General features: G+C 48.3%; 1 protein-coding gene across 1 annotated transcript in view; it reads right to left on the bottom strand.

Moving 5' to 3' along the window:
* CD180 (CD180 molecule) overlaps positions 1-14757 on the bottom strand; it is a 24995-nt gene extending 10238 nt beyond the window's left edge. The window contains exons 1-2 of the mRNA XM_004703694.4: positions 14743-14757; positions 14518-14655 (exon numbers count right to left, since the gene is read on the bottom strand). Of these exons, the coding sequence (XP_004703751.4) occupies positions 14518-14655; positions 14743-14757 (153 nt within the window). The remainder of the gene's footprint in view (positions 1-14517; positions 14656-14742) is intronic.
* Between the last annotated feature and the right edge of the window lie 9439 nt (positions 14758-24196).

Genomic DNA, 24196 nt, shown 5'->3' with positions numbered 1-24196 from the left:
CCCCTCCTGCCCCCACCCCCAACACTCATGGCCCCTTGATAGATTGTAGATTGTTAATTGTTTTCAAATCTCACACCAACTGCTGTCTCCCTTCCCCTCTGGTTTCTGTTGTTCTTCCCCCTGCAGGGGTGTGTGTGTGATTATGTGCCATTCATTGTGATCGGTCCCCCTTCCTTCCCTCCTTTTCCCACCTCCCCCCTACCCTTTTGGTATTGCTATTCCCATTCCTGCTCCTGGGTTCCATGTGTCATGAGCTTTATCTCTGCCTATAACTATGGGCATGTTCCAGTCCAGTCCAGAGTGGGAAGCAGCACTGGGGTCATGATAGTGGGGAGTGAGGAAGCCTCAAGGAATCAGAGGTGTATTGTGTAATCCATTGGTGATCTACTACAACCTGATTGACCGATCCCTTCCCTGCAACCCCTCTGAGGGGGGGATGTTCAATTGTCTACAGATGGGCTTTGGGTCTCCGCTTTGACCCCCCTCATTCTCACTAGTGTGTTTTTGTTTAATTACTTGTTGTTTGTTATGAATGTTCTTATGCCTGTTACCTGGTCCCGATGACACCTCATGATCACACCGGCTGGTGTGCTTCCAGGTGGGCTTGTTTCACTGTTGGATGGCCACTTGTTTAACTTCAAGTCTTTTAAGACCCCAGATGCTATATCTTTTAATAGCCGGCACCATCCGCTATCTTCACCACATTTGCTGATGTACCCATTTTGTCTTCAGTGGTTGTGCCAGGAGTGGGAGGTGAGCATCATAAAATGCCATTTTGTTAGCACAAAGTGTTCTTGTATTGAGGGAGGCTATGAGCTGAGGCCCAAGGCCCCTCCGCAGCCTCAGTGTATTGCCTTATAAATATATGTACATAGGCCAATACCTCTATTTTTAGAGATTAATGTATTTACATAAGTACACACCTCTGTTAACACCTCTATCTATAGCTTTGCTTCCTAGAGCTTTCCTCTGTTTCCTTTTGCCTCCTCCTGCCCCACCATCACGTACCCTCTTCTTCCACCTCTTAGTACTTCCTCTCAGCTAGATTGCTGTTGCTCTAATACCCACAGGATCTCTACAACCTCCTAGGTGCTGGTTTTAATTCCCTAGTTGTTCCCCTGTCTATGGCGTTGTTTGCTCACCACACCCTCCACCACCACCCCCCACCCCACCCCCGTCGCCACCTTCTCCCCCAAAGACCCTCGGGGGTCGTTGGCCCTGTTGTATCTTATATAAGTAGGCAAACCAGCAAAAAATAAGAAAACAAAGGGTTGAAGGAGAGAAACAAACAAACAAACAAACCATAAATAGTTCCAGGTGTGTCTACTGGCCTTTATGAATCTCTCCCCCTTGGTCCTGGGGGAGTTTCAGGGGCTTCACCTTTAGTCTGTCATGAAGTCTATTTGGGGGGCTCTTTAGGGGTTATGTGGATTGGCTTTGTTCCAATTGCTGATCTGCTATGCTCCCTTCTTGGTTTGTCCCACTGCGGGGGATCCAGGCCACATTATCTCCCCACGTGTGTCCCCATTATTGTCTTCTGTCACAGAAAGCTCCAGTTAGGGGACAACATGTCTTGAGTGTTTGTCGGTCCTACAGTCCTCTCTGTGCCTTAGCAGTTCCATGCAGGGACATGGTCCTCTGGGCTTGGTGTGCCAATACGGGGTCTAGGCGGACTGTCCCTTTTTCTTTTTCCTTCTTAGTTTGCTTCCATGTGGGCGTGGTTAAGATGGCTCCTTTCCCCACCTGAAGATGTAGTGTTGTTCTCTGTGGCACATACTTGGTGGGGGGGGCAGATTGGCTTTGGTAGCCCAATCTTTTCATGCAATCCTCCACGTGGTTACGTTGCCCTCCTGGTTCGGTGCGCAGTGGTGGGGTCTGTATGCGCACTCCCAATTCTGGGCACCATCTTGACTCCTCCCTCAAATTAAAATTCTTGACAACTTCAACTTTTGCTTCACTTATCATGCTGTTACCTATTGGTCCAGTTGTGAGATTTTGGTCTTCTTTACATTGAGTTGTAATGCATACTGAAAGTTCACTCCTTGATTTTCATCAGCAAGTGCTTCAAGTCCTCCTCACTTTGAGCAAGCAAAGTGTGTCATCTGCATATCACAAGTTGCTAATCAGCTTTCCTTCGATCCTGATGCCCCATTCTTCTTCACACAACCCAGCTTCTCTGATGATTGCTCAGCATACAGATTGCACAGGGATGGTGAGTGGATACAACCCTGTCACACACCTTTCCCGATTTTAAGCCATGACGTACTCTGTTTTTTCTCTTTGCACAACTGCTTCGTGCTCCATGGGCAGGTTCTACACGAGCAGAAGGAAGTGTCCTGGAATCCCTCTCCTTCTCAAGATTATCCATAGTTTGTAATAATCCACACAGTCAATGGTCTTCAGAAAAATTTTACTTGCATGTGATATCAATGATATCGTTCTATAAGTTGAGAATTCTTTCTTTGGAATGGGGTCAAATCTGGATGTTTTCCAGTCCGCTGGCCCAGTAGCTATTGTCATAGACAAGTAAGTGCTCCTAGTGTTTCATCCGCTTGTTGAGGCATTTCACTCCAATCACTTGCCGCCCTGTCTTTAACTAATGCTTTCTGTGCAGTTTGAACGTCTTTCGGTACTTTGGGTTCTTGTTCATATGCTATGCTCCCTGAAATGGCGGAACGTCGACCAACCCTTTTTGGTAGAGTGACTCTGTGTATTCTTTCCATCTTCTTTGGATGGTGAGCATTATCCAATATTTTGCCCGTGGAATCTTTTAATATTGCAACTTGAGGCTTAAATTTTTCTTTAGTTCAAGATATGCTGAGCATACTCTTCTCTTCGGTTTTTCTAACTCTAGGACTTTTCCCATTTCATTATAATAGTTGACTTTGTCTTTTCAAGGTGCCTTTTGAAAATTTCTGTTACTCTCATTGACTTCATCATTTCTTCCATGTGCCTTATCTACTCTCCAACTAAGAGCAAGCTTCAGAGTCTCTGCTGACATTTACTTTGGTCTTTCCGCTCTTTCCTGCCTTGTGTATCGTTGATAGTCTACGGCTTGAAACCGCCGGCCTCTCCGTGGGAGACAGGGCTTTCTACTCCTGTACGGAGTGCCAGTCTCGGCATCCTCAGAAGCAGTTTTAGGGTCCCTATGAGTCGGAACCAATGCAAGGGCACCTGCCAACAACCGCAGGCAGCAGATACAGCACACATACCTGTGTGCTTCCCAACCCAGGGGAGGAAATATCTACGGGGTAAGTGAAAAATACAGCTACTTGGCTCCACCTCCTACGTGCACGGACTTGCTCTAAACAAAGCATGTTGAAACATGTCTCTGCAGTCAGTGATGGTCGAGACAAGCTCTCCCAGTATTGCGCTCATTTTAACCCTGCCAGGCTGCGTTCGTTTGGAAAGTCCTATTAAGAACGTGGCTTCTAAGGGCATCTTTGGTGCCCATTCAATTCAAGGCAGACAGGTCAAGTCAGAAGGTGCAGTGACTGTTTTTCAGTATCCTAAAGAGGTCAACCTGACAGGCTTTCTGGAAGGACATAGAAGGATCCTGGAGTTTGTGATGAAGAAGTTGTAAGAAAACGGAAAATCACACTGGCGAGGAAAAGGCCGGGAGAGTTGTGCCTGGGGCTTCCTCCCCCCACCCCCCACCCCCTGCCGTCAGCACAATAGACCTGCTCATTCTCCCAAGGTAGCAAGGGCTGTTTTATGACCATGGTGTCATTGGGAAAACCTTCTGCCATCCACCCACAGCCCTGATTTTGCCCCATTCGGGTTTCTTCTTGTTCCCCCGAACTCAAAGAGCATTTAAAAGGAGCACAACCCGGGTCACTTGAGGACACTAAGAAATGTCACTTTGACATGGTGTATATCGAAAAGCCTAGTGTTCTTTGGGGAAGAGTTAGCAAGATGGAAACATCCCCATTCAGCCATGTACAAGCCTTAAGAAGGATACATTGAGCAACTAGACACAGGGGTCTTCAAACTTTTTAAACTGGGGACCAGTTCACTGTCCCTCAGACCCGTTGGAGGGCCGGACTATAGTTTAAAAAACAATGAACAAATTCCTATGCACACTGTACACATCTTATTTTGAAATAAAAAGACAAATGGGCAAAAGCACCCGGCGGGCCGGATAAATGTCCTCTGTGCGGGCCGCATGTGGCCCGCGGGCCGTAGTTTGAGGATGCCTGAACTAGAGCTTCACATTTTGATGGTTTTGCTCAATAAAAGGTTTCAATGATCCTGTAGCGGCACTTTTTGACTTACACTTGTAAAATCTGTTAGAATGATATATGGAGGAACAATGTTGTAATCTCAAAAGGACTCAGGAAATCACTGTAAGGCATTCCCTCTGGTCAAAGATAAGATGGTTTAAGTATTAAGCACAACAATGAATGATTTTGTAGCTCATCTACATTTCCTTCCTCTGGGATTTCGTGAGAAGTTCTATCAACCTCATTTTACTGTGTGCTGTCGGCTGGGGGGCCCATATGACTGCATGCATCTGAAGAAATGGGCCTTATTCCTCCATCCCCAGAACCAAGACACCGCTCATGAGGTATATATATGTTCTATTAGTTGTATCAGAACAATATGACCTCAAAAATTTTCCCACCATTTCATTTAGAATGCCTTCTATTACTGAAAACACATGGTTTCATCAAAATATCCAAACTGAAAATAATTCCGTCTTGAAAGTGTACAAATACTCTGAACATAGAAAAATCCATTGTTCGCCACAATGTACAAACACATGCACACAGGCAGGCAAGAGAAACACAAGCAGAACTCATTGACAATCTTTAGAAGTTGCTACGGTCGGATCATTACACTGAAAATGAGGGTTGAAGGGGAAGAATTAAGCATTTATCTTTGCCTCTCGGGTGAGAATTTTTTCCAGGCTAAACAAATAGTTGCAGAGAAAGAAGGAAAGTTCTTCTAAACAGAATATTTCTAGTGAATAAATACAGAAGAGGAATTAGAAGTAGTAGATGGTCACGAAATAGCTGATTCAGGCAGTCCTCAACCGTGGTTGATAAAACTGAGGCCCAACGATCATAGACCTTTACAATGGAGGAATCCAGTTTTTACTCTCTGAGCATACAAACCGAACCCTCACTCATCAGCACGAAACAAAACCAGATCCATTTTCTTCTACATATATAGCACTTGTCCCAGGTGTTTCTTAACTGGCAGATGGGCAGCATGCCAACTCTCAAACAGGGTGCAGCCCCACTGTCTTCGTAAACGCTCTCTATTCTATACCCCTTGAATATCAGTGCGTGCACAGTTATGTTTGAAGTAATCACTGGTGATTTCAATGTGGGGCAAGGAGCTACTGAGGGAACCATCCTATTAAGAAAGTGTTCCCGGTGTTGAATAATAGTTTGCTTAGTTGGTGTAGTGTGTGGTATAGAGTATCAACTAGATTAAATAAAACTAGCTTACATCATTTGATTCAAGTTTGCTTATTTTAAAATGTATATTCCCATGTGTGCTGCTGGGAGTTTTAAGCACTTTTCTGGCATATTTTCTTTACTTTGACTTAACGTTTTGGATGCAGGGAATGAAAATTGATAAAATCTCTCCCCCTTTGGTTTTCATTCTCCTTTTCCTGCATTCCCTTCAGTTCTCCTTCCTCTCCGCTTCCCTTCCCTTCACGTGATGTTTTCCTCGTCTGCTGTTGAAGAGTCCTGAGTGGACTCCAGGTAAGTTTATCCATCCTGTCCAGCCCTGTCCTTCCCTGACCACCCAGAGTGTCTCCAGTGGTCACACGGAGGCTGCCAGGCTCTCAGAAAGCATCTGACACCAAGTGAGGTCAGTCACTTTGCCCTATGGGGCAAACAGGCTTTGCTGCAAACAGGAGACTGCACACATCCTCCTGTGCTCTGACGAGCTTTCTGGATGTCCCAATCTTAATGGCTTTTTCTTGACTCGTTCCAATGTCTGCTTAGTGGTGCCCCTTTGCTGGGGCATGCTCATCTACAGGAAATCTCCCCTTTCCATCTATTTGTGGCAATACTATAACTGTCACTAATGGAAATGCCATATTTATATTCCCCTGTAATTCATTCTTCATTTTATAGGCCCTGAGTCCTCCAGGCGCCGCCACAAATCTATGTAATGTCCTTGAAAAGTACACTTTGCATTTAAAACTTAGATTTAGCTGACGGCTGGAAGGAAATAAAAAAATAAAAACCACGCAACAAAACAACACATGCTGCCCAGCACTTCCTTGGTGCCTATGAATATGGACGACCCACCCGGAATATGCATACCCAGCTGCCGCTCCAGCCGCTGCTGAGGTGCCCAGTCACGTTGAAGAGACGTTTTTCTTTCCTCATCTCTGTCGGCAACGCAGAAGACCCATCCACTTGGGGAAAAAGAGGGCCTTGGTCTTGTTCTATTCTGACCCTGCAGCACAGGCTGCCCTGGCAATTCACCACCCTTCTCTTGAATATAATATCAGCCCCTGGGAACCCCAAATGATCCTGAGCCTCAGCCTTGGGTGAGCTTCACTACGCATCGCCTCACATTGCACCCCACTGCAGGCATGTGACTGAGAAAGGTGAGGTGGGAGGAGGAATGTCCCTGAGCCTGGGCCAGAGAGCGCGCCCCTAGAATATGGAAAGGCACATAGTGAAATTCCCCCAATTTGACCCAGTGAAGAGCAGAGAACTGATGGATAACACTATTAATGAGGTGTGGGTGGGGTTGCTATGAGTCAGCATTGACTCGATGGCAGTGAACTTGGTAATTTTTTGAGCATGGGCTTCATGTTGGGTTTGTCAGTTTTTTCATGATCGGATTTCATGCTTACAGTTTTGGTATCAGTGCTGTGTCAGAGAGGTTGCTCTAGTCATATCTAGCTTAACATGAGAAACTCCATTTTGTTTCAAACGCCCTGGAACCCTGCTAGCACTTAGGCCCTCCCCCCTTTTCCTCCAAATAAGACCTTGACTTTCCCGAGACTTCTCCAAACCCTACCTGCCCAATCAGCAAGAAACAGACACTATCTTGTAAGACCTTGAATTAGTACCTGCAGCTGTGCAGATCTCCCCAAACCTGTTACCCTGCCAACCTGATAAGGATGTAGCCCCTAGAATAGCCCTCCCTTTGAGCCAGCTTCCTAGTTTGAACTCTATCAATTCTGGAATTTCTTTGTTCTGGATGGAGGGGTTTCCAGGAGCTAGCCTACTCTCCATCAGAATTGAGAGCCTACTCTCAATCTTTAATAAAGGCTTTAATTATTACTACAGTGGTTTGGTTGATCTCCCCCATGACAACAGTGTGTCTTTTTTTTTTTTTTTGCCATCATGGTTCGTATCAAAACTTTGTGGGAGCAAGTTTTGATAGCAGAGCCCAGGGGTCTGGGGTAGCAGAGTGACAATGGGACAGGGAATGAGAGGCAGGATGCTAACACTGGATACCAGGAGCGACAGGAGAGCCCAGCCCTCACTATAGTGCCGAGTTCAAGGCCTGCTGCAGGACTGCAGGCTTCTGCTTTTCCAGGCAGACCCCACCCTAGCTATTGCAGCGCATGTGGAAACCACAGGGTCTCACGTGACCACTTCTGATCAATGCATCCTGTGCTTTCTGGTGCCCACTGAGAGGTCTTTGGGACAGTCTCTGTGCCAACTAGCTCCCAGCAAGCAGGGCCCTTCTTGGTGTGAACTCTCACAGCTGGCAGACTTGTGGCAAGGCCGCAAGGGATTCATGGCAACTGCCCCAGTCCCATTTCTATTCCAAGTTGGGGGGAGGGGGCTGTGCTGAGGATCCCCCCCCCACACACACACACACATGGAGACCTGGGCCGACCGGTGTGCCTCCCCTTCCCGCCATGCTCCTCGGACTACATCTGTACTGGCAATCCCATTCCCCTCCAGGTATTCATTTGCATTTTTTCAATCAGGATCTTATTTTTGCTGTGTTCTGTCGCATCTCTAACTCCACGCCATCCCACTGTATTTTCTCTCCTCGCGAGTGTTGAAATCATTTTCTAATTTAGAATTCTCGGAGTTTCACTCAAGTGCTGATTCCTACCTTTTCAGATGTCCTATCTGCATCTGGTGCAGGCAGCTCCACTGGCCCTGAGGGCGCTGGGATATGGAGACCCAAAGTTCTCTTTCTCAGAGACAGCAAGGTGGCTGAGCCTGAACCTCAGAGTAAGAATTGCTGTTGTCATTAGGTGGGTTGGATGGACCTCATGAGTAGCCAAATCAAACCGTGTCCTCCCCATGAGCCCTGGCCTCCACTGACGAATGGCTCATGGCTGCCCACGTGGTGCATTGGCTGAGAATCAGGCCAGCTTTCCCACATGAAAGGAGTCTTGATGGTGCCGTGGTTTAGGCACTGGGCTGCCAAGCATAAGATTGATGGTTCAAACCCACCAGCATCCCGAGGAAGAAAGATGAGGCTGTCTGGCCCCGTACAGCTCTGCAGTCCCAGAAGGCCTGCCTGTTGTGGTGGCTAGGTGCTGTTGGCTCTCTTCTGACTCATCACGAACCATATACAACAGAATGAGGTACGGCCTGTCCTGGGCCAGCCTCACAGTTGTTGCTGTGTTTGAAACTGTAGGTTTGTTTGCAGCCACGGTGCCAAACCACTTTGTTGGGGGGCTCCCTCTTTCTCACTGCCCTTTACCAGCAGGATGGTCTTTTCCAGACGAGCGTCTCTTGGTGACATGAGATAGAGTCTTGTCATGCCGAGTTCTAAGGAGCACTGTGGCCCCACTTCTTCTGAGACAGATTGGTTTCTCCATTTGGCAGTCCTTGGTACTAGTATTCTTGCCGGCGCCATACTTCCAATGTATGGACTCATCTTCAGCCTTCCTTAGTAAACGGCCAACTTTCATACACATATGAAGTGATTGAAAGTACCATGGCTTGGGTCAGGCTCACCTTAGTTCTTACAGTAACATCCTGGATTCTCAACACTTTAGAGCGGTCTGGTGCAGCACATGGACCCAATGCAATGCATCATTTGACCTCTCTCTCACTCTCTCTTTTCTGTTTGATCTCTTGACTGTGGCAGCTTCTATGAACATTGACGGCACCCTACACAGGACCACCATCAGCTGGAATTGATTCCATGGCAATGGGCTTCCTTTTGGTTTTCCCACATGGAAGGCAAGAATTCTACCACGGAACCACCAATGTCCCTCTCAGTTACAATTACTCTCTGGAAACGAAGCAAACCACTCGCAAGCAGCCACAGCCTACTAGCCTTGCTGTCCACCAGGCATGCTCCAGGGACAGAGAATTTCCATTATATGCAGTGCATTCTCTGTTTGTCCTTAGTCAGTCTGCTTGGGTGAGTTCAAATCCCAGCTCTCAACCACACCTACCTGTGTTCTCTGAGCTCCCCTTCCCCCAACTGTAAAAGGCGCGTAGTAACACCTGCTTGGGGGTGGGGGTGAGTTAATGGGTGTCAAGCACACACTCAACAATGGGAGCTGCTGTTTAACTGGGTCAGCCCACATCTTCCTCTAAAGTTATTGGAAACTCTGTATCCACATATCTAAGGCATAGGTTGGCTGACCCTGTACTTGGAGTTACTTTCATAAAAGAGCTCTATGAGGTTCCCCACACCCTATTTAATAGGACTGATTTTGTGTTTTGAGGGAGCAGAATGGGTAAGATAAGCTCAAGGTGAGCAACATGTCAGACTCTCAATGCCATAAGAACCCGATGTAGGACACTGAATTGTGGCCACCAGAGGCCTTTCTGCAAAGGACTTTGTCATCTCAAAAGATACGCTCATGAGTAGAATTTCATTATGAATGAGACACACACCATATTTATGTATGCATGCACACACACCTGCACACACATCTGCAGACACAGAAAGAGTGAGTGAGAAAAGAAAGCAAAATAGGGCATTTAAAAAGGGAAGAATTTGTGTTGAATGTTTATCGGCATTTATTTTAATATTCTTGAAATGTGTCTCTAGGCTTGAAATTGTTGAATTAAAAGTATTATTTAAAATTCACCTTAAAAAATTTCATCTTGATTCCTATGCCTCACTTCCTATGAAGAAAATAATTCCTGATACTTAATATATCAGTTTGTAGACCTACACATAAAAATAAGTAGAAAATAGTAAAGTACCTAGAGGAAAACAAAGGATAGTATCTACATGATCTTGGGGTAGGCAAACATTTTTCAAATATGACAAAAATGCACTAACAATAAGGGAAAATGATAAATTGGGCTAAGTTAAAATTAAGAGCTTTTGTTCTCCACAAAGTACCATCAGGATTGTGAAAAGACAGACCATAGATGGGAGGAAATATTTGCAATTTGACACAGTATTCTAGCCACAATTCACAAGGAATTCCTACATGTCAATTTAAAAATAATTTATGAAACAGTGCACCCAAGGCTTGAGTAAACACACACACACACACACACACACACACACACACACACCACAGAACAAATGGCTAATACAAGCCTAAAATTTAATTACTTATGAGAAGGGAAAAAAATTAGGCCCTAGTAAAATGCCATGCCCCGCCCAGGGGAAGGCTCATACTTTAGAAACAAGCAATAACACATACCAGTGAACCCATAGGGTAGTCAGAGCCAGAACACGCACACTCACTTGTTTATTGCTGATGAGTGTAAATTGGTACCAATGCTTTGGAAAGCTACTTGATTATGTCCGCTAAAGTTAAATGTATGTATACCCAAAAACAAAATAAAAAATAAATCTATTCCTACTTACACAGGTAATAAAGATGTATACGTTTGTTCATCAAAGACCTCAATAAGTGTGTCAAGTCCCATCATTTCTTCAAGCCCCAAACCACACTCTTTGCCATTGGGTGGATTTCATCTCATAGTGACCCTACGGGGCAGAGTAGAACTGCCCTATTGATTTTCTAAGACTTTAAGTCATGATGGGAGCAGACAGCTTCATTTTACTTCTACAGAGCAGCTGGTGGGTTTGAACCATTGACCTTGTGGTTAGGCAGCTCAGAGTGTAGCCTGCTACACCACCGGGGCTCTTTGCAGCATTCGTAACAGCCCCCAACTCAGAAATAATGCAAATATCTGTTTATGAATGGATGCATAAACACAGCACAGTATGATTCCATTCTGCCCTAAAAATGAACACATAATTGCTGCACAATACTTCACAGAGAAATCACACAAATTTAATCTTGATTGAAAGCAGCCAGACATAAAACACTACCCACCACATGTTTCCATGAGTATAAAGCCCAACAGCTGGCAAAGCCAATGGATGCTGGTAGAAGTTAGAGTAGGGTACGCCTTAGGGTGGAGGAATTGCCTGCCTTCGATTTATGTGTTCTGGCTGGACAGAGGTATGCATTCGGTGAGAGTGAATTGGACGGAACACTTAAGATTTGTGAATGCTTCTGTGTATATGTCTTATTCCAATTTTCAAAAATCATGAATTCAAAATAAAGTGAAACCAAAGCACAAAAACAACAACGCTTTGCTTCCAGGATAAGACCTGCTAGGCTACTGTTGCTCCTACGAACTCCTGCTAAGCATGTGGATAGTTACGTCTCACCCAGAGGGGAAGAGCAGCAGAGGAAAGGAAAGCAAAAGTGCATATGACAGGATAAGAGGAAATGCTGGATGCATTGCGGAGCTGATGTGAATTGTGCTTGAAAAAGACCAGACATGTACAGGCACAAGGTTCCCTTCCACCCCTAGTGTCTTCTCACTTGCTTGCAGCCCAGGAGCCCTGAGCTGCTAACCACAAGGTCATCGGTTTCAACCCATCAGCCGCTCCATGGGAGAAAGATGAGTCTGTCTTCCACCTGGAAGCATTTAAAGTTTCAGGAACCCAAAGGGGTCACAGGAGTCAGAATTGACCGCGCAGCAGTGGGTTGGGTTTGGAGATGTTCCTTAGAATCCAGGCCCAGTCTCATTCAACTTTGCTCCCTCCCCACTGTTCACATCATAAGGGCTCAATAAAACACCATAGGATCTTGCTGCCATGAATCCTAAGAGGCAAAAAGAAAATGTAGATTCAATGTCAACTGTGAAGGCCATTTAAAATTGGAGCCCTGGATGCAGGTAGGAAGTTGCGTTGGAAGGTTTCAGTCTCATCTGACTCGTGTAATAAGGAAATATCTTGCTGCAGCAGAAGGTCCTGTGACCAGGTTCCTCCTGTGACCTGGTTAGCACCGAAGGTCCCAGAACAGGCAGCAAAACCAAACCAAACCAAAAACCTGGGATCCTTCACTGCCTTTTCTCCTTTCCTTTTACCAAAGCCCACAAGTCTGCAAAAACAAACAAACCAGGCACCTTCAGGGCCTGGACCAGGCCAGGACTGCCATGCGTGTACCAACAGCTCCCAGGGATGCTGGCCCTTCCTGGCAACTCCCATGGGGGCTTGGGAAGGATTGCACGGGCTTTCTGCGCTGATGCAGAGATTTAGGAATTGAACTGGCTCAACAAGGAGACACTTAAAATAGCCTGTAAGAAGCTGAGCTGCAGCTTGACGGTAATATGGTCACATCTGAAGATGTTGCCCTGAGATGCTTTGAGTATAATTTGCACGGAGGAGTAAGGGGATGCTCTCCTCCCTCTGTGCCCCGCATTACTCTGCCTAAGGGTCTGTGTGAAGTTAGCACACAACTTGACTGATAGGAGACAGCCTTTCCAGCCTCATTTTCCCTGGGCCTGGTGTCTTCCCCAGGTCTAAACACATCCCATTTCTGTCCCGATACTGCATGGAGGCGATTCATTGTTGCTTCTAGGCATGAGTCCAACCCTGGCTTGGTTTCTTGCTCTCTTCTCTGGCAGGTCTTCATCTTGCTTTCTCCACTGACCTTCCTGACCGAGATGCTCAGGAGCTACCTCAGTGTCACAGGGCACGCGGCTGCCTCCGTAGCAAGGAGGTAGTGCTGGCTCTGACCCTTCTTTCAGCTGCAAGGCAGTCAGGTCACCTGCCAAGCTGTCGAGACAGAGGGTTCTTCCCACCTACAGTCCTTCTCAGAGCCTGGCCCATGCGCCGCTGACTCTTGCCTTGGTCAGGTACGGTGGGAGGAAGACTGGAGTATTTTAGAAGATGGCATGAGATGGAGGAGGCCTTTTCTCATTCTTGCTCTCCCGACCTCCACCAAGCATTTCCCACAGGTTGATAAAGATTGTTATGGTCCAAAGCAGATGGGGCAATTTGGCGCCTTTCTCAGACATGACTCTTGTGGGCTAGTGAGACAAATGAAAGCCAGGCTTATTGTGAGTGACCTTTTAAATGCTCCCAAACCTGGCGCAGGCCTTCCTTGACTAATCCTCCTCCCCCTACCCCCCACTGAGAGTCAGGAAACCAAAGGACTATTTCAGGTCGGGGCCGTGTGCAGAGATGCCAGGCACGGTCACATGTGGGTTTGAGGCCGCAGCCCTTTGTGTGGGGACCCTGCTGGTCTCATTGACCCACATGATATTATTTGGCGGTGGAGGGATGAAGAAGAGGAGCCCTGCTGGTGTAGTGGCTATGAGTGGGGCTGCTTACCACAGGGTCAGCAGTTTGAAACCACCGTCAGCTCCTCAGGAGAAAGAAGAGGCTTTCTATTCCTGCAGAGCAGTGGCTCTCAACCTTCCTCATGCTGCGACCCTTTCATACAGTCCTCATGTGGCGGTGACCCCCAACCATAACATTATTTTCTTTGCTACTTCATCACTGTCATTTTGCTACTGTTAGGAATTGGGCGATCCCTGTGAAAGGGTCCTTTGACCTCCAAAGGGGTCGTGACGCACAGGTTGAGAACCGCTGCTGTTAAGAGATACAGTCTCAGAAACGCACAGGGGCAGTTCTACCCTGAGTCGCAGTGGGACTTTAAAATATATATATGCTATCTAACAAAAAAGCCAAACTCAATGCCCCAGAGTCCATCCGGATGCATGGTGACCCTGGAGAGAGGGTAGAACTGCCCCTGTGGTTACTGAGACTGTCACCCCTATGGGGCAGAATGTTTGCCTTTCTCCTGCAGTGGCTAGTGGTTTCAAACCACTGAGCTTGCAGTTAGCAGTCTAACAAGTAACCACAACACCTGTAGGGCTCCCTTTATATAAGCTATGTACTACATACCATATGCTTCATAGAAGCCCGCCCTGTGGTGCAGCGGTGACACAGTGAGCTGCTATCCGCCTGGTGGGCAGTTAGAGACCACTGGCAGCTCCTCGGGAGAAAGGGTCTTTTCGATTCCTGTAAACAGTGATCGTCTCGGAGATCCACTGCAGATCCCGTAGACCCCAAGGCAGTGAGTTTATATACTACACGTAGAATCAACTCAATGGCAGCAAGTTTGAGTTTTTGTTGAGGAAGAGGAAAACTCTCTTTCCTTCCAACCAAGATTCTACCAGACCGTCATCCTGGCCGAGTTCACTTCTTACAACAACAAATCCCTCTCCACATCCCACTTCCCCTTTAAAGACGCGGACTGTTCGGATGCCCAGACTCAGAGGGCTGCATCTCAAACCTGGGAAGCTGTTTGATCCCAGTGAAGACTGAGTTTGGACTCACCTCAGTGCACATCTGATCCAAGGAGATGATGAATTGACAGCCAGCAGAAAAGAGTGCAGCCCAGAGCAAGCAGGCTGCACTGGGAGCCATCGTGGGGCCAGTCCACCCCGGCTGGCTGGGCTTGTCTAATACCTTGAGCTGAGAAACAGAATCTAACTAGGATGGGCCTGGCCACTTGGCTGGGAAAGGTGATCTCAGACTGAGAAACGGCGTTGATGGTCACACGTTCAGTGGCTCCATGCTGCAGAAAAGGGGAAGTCCTTTTGCATACTGCCCATCTCTGCCAAAAATAGCTAAGGACCCAGCCCCAATAACCCAGTCCATTTCCTGCCAAACAGGAATTGGGTGTTCAGTCCTCTCGAGCTGGTCACATGGCCTCCTAGCGTGGTGGTTCCTATTGACTTTCCAGGTTCTGGCCAACTCCAGCAGCTTCCGGTCCTTCCATGAGAGAGACTGTGGAAACAGGAAGTTGTGCCAAGTTTGGTGGTTGTCTCAGGTGGGCAGCTACAGGGGCAGCAGAAAGAGAAAAGCACTCTGTGGGGACAGAGAATCATGGAGCCCCACAGTAGCACTAGTGGAGCTAGAAATCAGAGCACGAGAGAACAGGGTTGGTCGTTCTCTAGAAGGGGAATGTGTGTCTTGCTCCTCAGCTGCCTCATCTAACCTCAACTCTGGCCTTTCTCTCACCTGTTGCCATCCAGTCTGCTCCAACCCACAATGGCACACAGTAGAACTGGGGAGAGGGTCCCCAAGGTTGTCATCTCCATGAGGTTGACATCGGCCTCTTTCTCCCCTGGAGTCTGGTGGCTTTGAATCTTTGACCATTCGGTTAGCCGCCGGGTGATTCATGACTGTGCCAACAGGGCTTCAGTATAGAAAGAGTGGAGCTCTATGTCTCATAGGGGGGTTCCAGGTCTACCAGAGCCTGTTACTGCTTTATCTGGTCTAGGGAAGTCGAGGACACTCTTAAAAGAGCACCTGGCTAACAGGCCGGAGTACAGCCCGGGCTCGCTGTCTATTCTTAGACATTGTTTAAGGGAGAATGCCAGCTGTTCTCTTTAGAAGGTGACACTGATTATGAAAGTCAATGACAAAGTCAAACCATCTCTTAATGGATTGACTTGAGCTACCGCAGGCGTGCTCGATTCTTAGCCCTCAGACCTACAAGAGACACTTGGAGGCCTGATTCCCCATTGCATTTCCAAGAACCCACTTCTTAGCATCAGAATTCACAATGGCTTGAGCCCCTTCTATAAAAGCCACTATTAAATTACCACTAATCACGATGATCATAACTACTGTCTTATGGTCCAGTTTGTCCAATGTACAGATGTGGAAACGGATGCTTAGAAAACTGAAGTAAACCTATTTAAGGCCGAATGCCCAGACAGTACTGGGTCAGGGCTTCAGAGCCTGACAATTCCACTACGCAGCCTGTGCCAGCCGTCTCCACGACCCACCAAGCATTTTGCCTCCTGAAAGAGCAGACGGTGAGCTGGATAAAGAATGTGCTCTATCAGGAGATTCAGAGCTGATGCTAAAAGGAAAACAGAGGGGTTTGGAGAAGCCGTGTACTTGGCCTTGTGCTGGGGCTGCCACAAACATGCAGCCTGCCTCATCTCCCGTCAAATGCCATCCTCGTTTAGAAACGCACCCCTGAAGGTGTGTTTGGGAAAACATGGTCTAAGCAAACGCAGACGGACGGCAGACCATCTGTTTCGAAGAAGACACACGGTCATGGTGTGGTGGAAAGGCCCTGGCCTAGGAGGAAATCTGTCTGGTTCGGACAGCGGAGGGACCTTGGGGATTCAGGGCAGTTCTCTGAGTCTATCTCGTCATCTGAAAGACAGGAACGGTAATTCCTCGCTGCCGACATCACTGGGTAATTATGGGGATCAAACAGGATCACATGCGTGAAAAAGCTTTTTTAACCTGAAAGCCCTACATAAATAAGTAGAATGTGAGGCAAGGACGCCGTCCTGCGAGCAAGCAATTCCCAAGTCATGTAAATATCGCTCTCAGGAAATTGTCTCCTGCCCCAGAGACGAAGAAAAAAAGCATATTATTGTCCTTCCTAAAGAAAGGTTTGATGGCTCCGTTAAGGCCATAGATTTTTGTCATTTTCTGAGGCCTCGCAATTTGCATATGATTTGCATGTGTTTGCATAATGAATTCCAAAGACTCGCTGCAAGTGTATAAGAGTAAAAGGAAATAAATGAATATGAGTGCCCTCTGCCACAGCCTTCAAATCAAATATTCAGGGCATAATACCCTGAAATATGAAATAGATTAAAATTTAAACTATTGCAAACCGATGGAAGATAGGTTTTAGAGTTTGGAGGCAAGAGTGAAAGCTTATTTCTTCTGAGGTGGCAGCCACTCACATGCTCTTACAGGACACCCATCCCGATGGTGATCATGGCGGCCTTCTCTCCACCACCCTCTCCCCCGCCCCTCCTGTGCAGGGAACACCGACACACTCCATTATCCTCCAGCCTGTTTTGAAATGACTCAGGTGACACAAAACTTATTAACCCTCTCCCCCCATCGTTTGGGCAAATGTAGACAAGTGAAACTTTAAAAAATGTATACTTATTACACTGACGTGCCAAAGCCTTCCCTTCACGGTGCTGCAGGGGGCCTGTTTCCTGTGGAAACAGAAAGTTCAAGCCCCTTGTTCACCTGTCAGTTCATCCGGCATTTGGATGCTGTTAGGAAGTCTCCCCTTTCATGGTTAGGAAACCTTTCTTCTTTCAACGGAGTCACACATTCATGTGTTACAGTTTTTTAACAGAACAGCTTCCAAATCTTTCCCAAAGAGTGCTTAGCTAAAGTCTACTCCTAGAAGTTCTGGTAGCACAGTGGTTACATGTGGGCTGCTAACCCCACGGGCAGAAATGGGAGAAAAACGAGGCTTTCGACTCCCCTGAAGAGTGACAGTCTTGACCCCCCACAGAGGTGGTTCTACCGTGTCCCATAGAGGGTGCTGTGAATCGGAACACACTCAATGACAACGAGTTGGAGTTAAGTTTCACAATGGTCAGGGTGGTGCAGGGCCAAGCAGTGGCTCACTCTGTTGCGTTTCGGGTTTTGGGTCGCTGTGACTCTGAACTGACTTGAAGGCAGTGAGCACCAAGTACAGGTATGAAAAGAATGGGAATCCCAGAGCACCTCATTGTGCTCCTGTAGAACTTGGACATGGATCAAGAGTCAGCCGTGTGAACAGATCAAGGGAATACTGCATGGTTTAAAAGGGATGGGTCAGAGTTGTATCTTCTCGCCATACGCTCTAAGCAAAGTAGATAATCAGAGAAGCTGGATTAGACGAAGAAGACTGTGGCATCAGGACAGGAGGAAGGCTTATTAACAACCTGAGGTATGCAGATGACACAACCTTGCTTGCTGAAGGTGAGGGGACCCGAATCACTTGCTGCTGAAGATCAAGGGTCACAGCCTTCAGGATGGGTTATGGCGCAATGTAAAGAAGACCCCAATCCTCACCACTGGATCAGCAGGTCTCCTCATTGTAAACAGAGACAAGACCGGAGCTGTCAGATTTCGTCTTGCTCAGATCCACAATCCGTGCTCCTGGAAGCAGCAGTCGAGAGATCAACAGACACATTGCATTGGGTAGAGCTGCTGCATAAGACTTCTCTGGAATCTACTGAAAAGCAGAGATGTTCCTTTGAGGGCCCACCCCAGCCATGCTGTTTGCAATGACCTCAGATGCATGTCAAAGTTGGACATTGAATAGGGAAGACTGAAGAAAAATCGTTGCATTTGAATGGTGCGGGAGAAGAATATAGAAACCTTAGCGGGCAGCCAAAAGGACAAGCAAATTTGTCTTGGACGAAGTCCGGCCGGAGTGCTCTTGAGAGGCAAGGATGGAGAGACTTTGTCTGCTCTCATTTGGATGTGCTGTCAGGAGAGGCTCGTCCCTGTAGAAAGACATCACGCTTGGTAAAGAGAAGGGCAGTGGAAAAGCAGAGGCAGTGGAAAAGTGTCACTCAATGAGACAGAGTGATGTAGAGACCGCAACAATGGGCCCCAGCATAAGACAATTGTGAAGATGGCACCGGACCAGGCGGTGCTTGCTCTGTCGTGCACAGGGTCTCTGTGACAACAAACACAGGTAAGTGTCAAAAACTTATTTCTTATAATAACAGAAAAATATAGACGTTATCGAGAATTTCATTTTGAAATTTCACTTGCATCCACAGTGAACGCCCATGGAAACAACAGTCAAGACAGCAAACAACATATTGCATTGGCAAATATGCTGCAAGAGTTCTCTTTAATGTGATCCCAGGTCTACCCTGAAATGCTGGGGGATCCTCACGAATCAGCATGGGCTCCGTAGCAATGGGTGTGACGTCTTGGATTTTCTGTTTACGGTACTGGCAATCTTACCAGCGGCGGCAACAACCTGAAGAAGGCGTGGTGTCTCCCCGTGGCACAGGCAGCTCTTCCATCACAGAAAACCCTGGAGACCCTTCTGCACCCTGAGGCACGAGCCTGCGTGGCTTCTGTCGGAGGAATGAGGGAATGAGGGGGCGTTCTTTCCTGGCCTCATCCAAGAACAGTTTGCATTTCCTGCCCCAGGACTCATTTTTTCCCAAGATGACTGAGGTTGGTAATATCCATCTCCCATGGGCCTCATTATTACAATTTCAAAATTATCCGATAGTAGATCATTTCCCCTGATCTGGGCTTCACTGCTACTTGCGGTCATCCAGTTATAAGTAACCAGCCACTGCCAATGAGTCAATTCTGACTTATAGGGTGTCCGAGATTGTAAATCTTTACAGGAGCAGGCAGACTCATTTTTTTCCCTACGATCTGCAGGTGGGTTTGAACCTCGGACCTTGTGGTTAGCAGCCCAACACTTACTTACCTGGGCTCCTTAGTTATGTGTACCAAACCCCAAACCAAAATCACCGCCATCCAGTCCAGGCTGAATCCCAGCAGCCCTGTGTGTTAGGGTAGAACTGCCCCTGTGGGTCTCTGTGACTGTAGCTCTTTGTGGAGGTAGAAAGTCCCCTCTTTCTCCCTCGGAGAGGCTGGTAGTTTTGAACTGCTGACCTTGGAGTTAATTAGCAGCCCCACGTGTAACCACGATGGAACCAGCCCTGCTAGGTCAATGGACGTGGTTCCAGCAATGTGTGTAAAATACTGGAATGTTGGGCTTAGCTCTACCTTTCCATTTAACTTGTCAGATCACTGCTAGTCACTAACCTCGCTTTCATTTGCTGTGTGGGATAAAGGCAGAAACGCTTACAGGCATCCTTGGGGTTTTTCGCTGAAGCTTTAAATGAATCTAATATGAACAGCACTGGGACCCAGGGACGAGAACACGGACGGGGAATTGGGACTTGGAGATAAACGCTGAACTCTGAAATAAAGTAATCCTAATAGTCGGAATTTTTAAAGCAAAAAGGAAGCTTTGAAATAATCTGATCCCAGCCTGGCATTTTCACCCCCTTAAAGAATGGAAAAGTCTAGCCATCCCGTGAGCTGAGGTTGCACCGTTTGCTGTTAGCCCTCCAGGGACACGTCTCTCACCCTGCCTCAGGTGGGGCCTTTTCCTCTGAGCAGGGCGTCAGACTCAATCCCCGGCCCTTTGGGGGTGGTGAGGCGTGCCGGAGCGGGGGCGGGGGAGCCTGAATGAGAATTTCGGTCTGACATTATGAAAAGATGGAACGGCTGTCTCCTGTTGCAGGGACCACAGCATGCAGAGCCTCAGAAATGCCCATCAAGGGGGCCCGGAGGGTGGGGTGGGAGGAGGAGAGCACTGTTTCCTTCCTCTGCCGGCCTCGTTCCCAGCACCCTCCTCTGCCCCTGGGTAGCACCAGCTGCAGGCTCGGTCATTTCCAGGGCTGTTGTCATCTTGCCCACAGCTCAGCCTCAGCTTCTTCAGAGGAGACGCTTTGCTTGCCCTGCTCACGCTCCCAGAGTCCTGGGGAAGACCTCCACGGACAAGAGCGGCCAATGACCATCTAGCTGAGTCCGGGCTGCGTTTCCTCCCCTCCTCATATAGATCTGCCTCAGAAGGCAAAGTCAAGCTAAAGACCAAAGCCCTGCTCCTAAAACGGATGTTGTTGTTGTTATTGTTGTTGTTGTTGCCTGGAGGTGCTGCCCAGGCAGTTCTGACTCCACGCGACCCCTGTGCACAGCGGAAGGAAACACTGCCCGGTCCTTTACCATCCTCACAATGATGATGTCTGAGACCCTGGCTGCAGCCACTGGGTCAAGGCACCTGGATAAGGGTTTTCCTAGGGAAGTCCTACTAGGTGGCAGGGACTCCTGGAAATGCTACACGTGCACCATCTCATATCATACTCAGGAGAACGTATGGAGGGACGTAGGGCAGTTATTCTGAATGTTTTGAGGAGTAAACTGAGGCCAGATGTCCCCGGGTGGGGCAAAGGCTTAAGTGGTTTACCACTGACCGAAAAGGTGTTGGTGAGGACCCATCCGGAGGCACCTTGGAAGAAAGGCCTGGCTTTCTGCTTCCAAAGCGCACAGCCTTGAAAGGCCTGTTGGTTGTCACACTTGCAATCGGCAGTATCCATAGGGTTTTTGGTTATCTTTTTAAACTGAGACCAAAGTGCCACGGCCATGCGCCCAGGGCCCCAGGCCGGAGAGTGGGGTCTCTTTCAATCAGCTCTTCCGGAGCCCAGAGCCACCCTCTTGCCCCAACCTTACTCTCAAATAACCCTGTGGATTGGACCCAGAGTCCTGGCCATATGGGCAAGAGCTCTGCCCGGCCTGGCTGTCCCAGGCACTCAGGTTCAAGTTGAAGCCGGCCCTCCCCGTTTGCAGTCCTCCACAGGGATTCCTCCTGGCACTTTCGTGACAAACACATTTTCATAGGAGGCAGCGAGTGTTGGAGGAGACATCAGCCTGAGAAATTTAATCAGCTGGGCCGAAAGCAATCAAGTCGCCATCTGGACAGACTCTGACTTCCTGCCCAGAAGATAAAGACATCTGGACTTGGTAAATGCCAAGGACACGCCGCCTGGGTCCCGGGCCGGGGCTGCTCCTCCTTCACATGGCCCATTTTCTTCGTGCAGCATCTGCAGTTCGGAGCTCCTCGTAGTGGGGCTGAGCTCGTCCCAGGCTATTGGGGACCCAAGGTCTCCTGGCTCTCCACCATGAGCCACTGCAGCTCTAGTCTAAGGAGATGGATGGACGGCCAAGGCCACTGCAGATAGGCCTCTTTAATGACGGAGCGGGAGGTGGCTGCCTCAGGCCCTACTGAGAGTCCATACAGAGTCTTGGAACTAGGGCACCTCGTGACTGCTGATCCTTAAGTAGGACTGGGAGGAAATGTTTGTACATACGGAGAAGCTAATTAAGTGGCTCGCCAGCTTTGCAGTCGGAATCTGCGCTGCCTGCTGCCACTTCCTCCTGCAAGGAAGGCTTTCTGCCTGTGCTGGGGGGTGGGGGGGGCAGGGGTCCAGGGGGAGAGGAAGATTCTACGCAGAGACCCTCTATTGCTGCCCTTCCTGAACGTGACACCTGCTCTCGAAACACATTCCCCACCGGGGTGCTATCCACTCTAAAGCAGAGTGTGCCACTTCCCAATGGGTGCTCAGAGCCCCCGAAGGTGGCAGGTCTGGACCCGGTTCTCCCCTCGAGGGGCACCCTTGTCTGAGATGGGTGTTGTTGGGAGCCGTGGAGTCCGTTCTGACACCCGTGACCCTCCGTGCAGCACAGCAGAGCACTGCCGGGTCGGGCACCATCCTCACAAGGGATGGTCAAGCCCACGGTGGCCCTAGAAGAGAGTCTTGCAATCCCAGTTCCTGGAAATGTTATTGGGTGACATCGGGACCCCGGGTGACAGAGTAGACCTAACTGCCCATAGGCTGTTTTAGACGTTACAGAATGAGCCCCCGTGGCACAGTGCTTAAGCACTTGGCTGGTAACCCAAAGGTCTGTGGTTTCAATCCACCGGCTGCACCGAGGGAGAATGATGTGGCAGACCGCCATGCGGCAGTCACTGATGCCGAGTGAATACTGCCTCAGGGGACCCTAGAGGACCCGGTGGAGCTCCCTTGGGGAGTTTCTAAGACCACAGTGCTTTACAAGAGGAGAACACCGAGCCTGTCTCCTGCAGAGCAGCTGGGTGGTTTTGAACTGCTGACCTTGCAGTTAGCAGTGTAACCACTCTCCCCAGATGACAGCCTGGGGAATCCCATGGGCAGTTCTACTCATGGCCCGGCTGCTGGATGGACTTGGCTGGATGAATAGAGCAGACTTCCGGGTCTTTGTCCTGTGCAGCCGCTGGGTGGGTTTGAACCACCAACCTAGTGGCTGATGGCGCCTCACTTCTTTGTACAGAGCTCTGATCAAATCTATGTCACATCAGTCTCTTTTAGTGCTTGCAAATCATACAAAACAGACTGTAGGCTTTTTGTTACCCCCAAAGACTTGCTAATTTGGCACCAGTTAGATTTGAGGGGTTTCTATATTTTTTTAAAGGGAAAAAATGTTTGTGTGTGTCAGTATTCTACCACGTTTTCTATTCTAGCCTGAGAGCATGAAAATGGAAGCAACCCCGGGCACCATCTCCACTCTGCTTCCCCCTTTTCTTTATCGCTCGCAGCTATGTCTTTGCCCGGCACCCATGGCACGTCTACTTCCATTCCTTTCTGTGCATCTTTCTGCGGTAAGGTCTGTTTTATTAGCATTCGGTTCTTGTGTCTATCGCTTTAATGTCTCTCCCACCCCTCTAGATTTTTTAATTCATGTTTTTAAAGAACAGCTTTATGGAGTTATACTCCACATCCCATGGAAAGTGTGCAATTCAGTGGTTTTTAGTATATTCCAGGATAGGTGCAACCGCCCCCACAGTCAATTTTTAGATTCCTTTTTAAAACCTCACGGTTCACCATGGCCTTTCAGAGTGCCGCCACTCCGTCTGCCCCTCACTCTTCCGCTCTGCGTGGCCCAGCAGGTACCATTTATTTCTCTTCTCAGAACGTTTTCCCCCAAGCCCACTCCCGCGACCCCTGAGTCTCTGTGGGGCTGCCCAGATACCTGATCAGACCACTGACAAAACCTGCCTCCGATCCCAGTCTGAGCTTCTCCAGGTCAGGACCAGGGGCCAGCGGCCTGACAGGCCTGTCTGAGAGGATGTGCCTCCTTACAGACCAGTTAGCACTGATGGACTGTAAGCGCCTGGGCGGACCTGCTCACAGCCCTGACCATGGCCAACAAAGCAGGCTGCTCACCTCTGGGTGGCTCAGACCCAGCTGGTGAATTTTCTCCCTCTCAGGTGAAGCGCAGGTATCTGGAGCTTGTGGAGAAGAAACTAGGGGGCTAAAACCTGAAAAGCCTTGGGATTTTCAACAGGACAGGGAAAATCCATGGTCTGTGGCTGTATAAACATAAGCTATAACAAAACTCGCCACAGGTGGGCAGCAAGGTAGGGAAAACCCCCCTATCTGGAGCGATCACCCTGCAGTGGCCAGCATGGGAAAATCTTAGAGCTGGAGCTTCAAGGGCTAACATAACATGGTCTTCTGCTTTGGGTCGTAATGAGTTCCTGTTGCCATTTCTTTTCTTTTTCGTTGCCATTTCTTATAAGCCAACCAAAAGAGAAGAAGAAGAAATAAACAAAATGAGGAAATTCTAAAACTTCCCTTTTATTTTCTAAATATAAAGCCCAAACCAA

Source organism: Echinops telfairi, unplaced genomic scaffold, assembly GCF_000313985.2.
Source record: "Echinops telfairi isolate 266 unplaced genomic scaffold, ASM31398v2 ScPeMD7_7469;HRSCAF=8507_1, whole genome shotgun sequence".
Classification (NCBI taxonomy): domain Eukaryota; kingdom Metazoa; phylum Chordata; class Mammalia; order Afrosoricida; family Tenrecidae; genus Echinops; species Echinops telfairi.
This window is presented reverse-complemented; position numbering and strand designations above follow the sequence as displayed.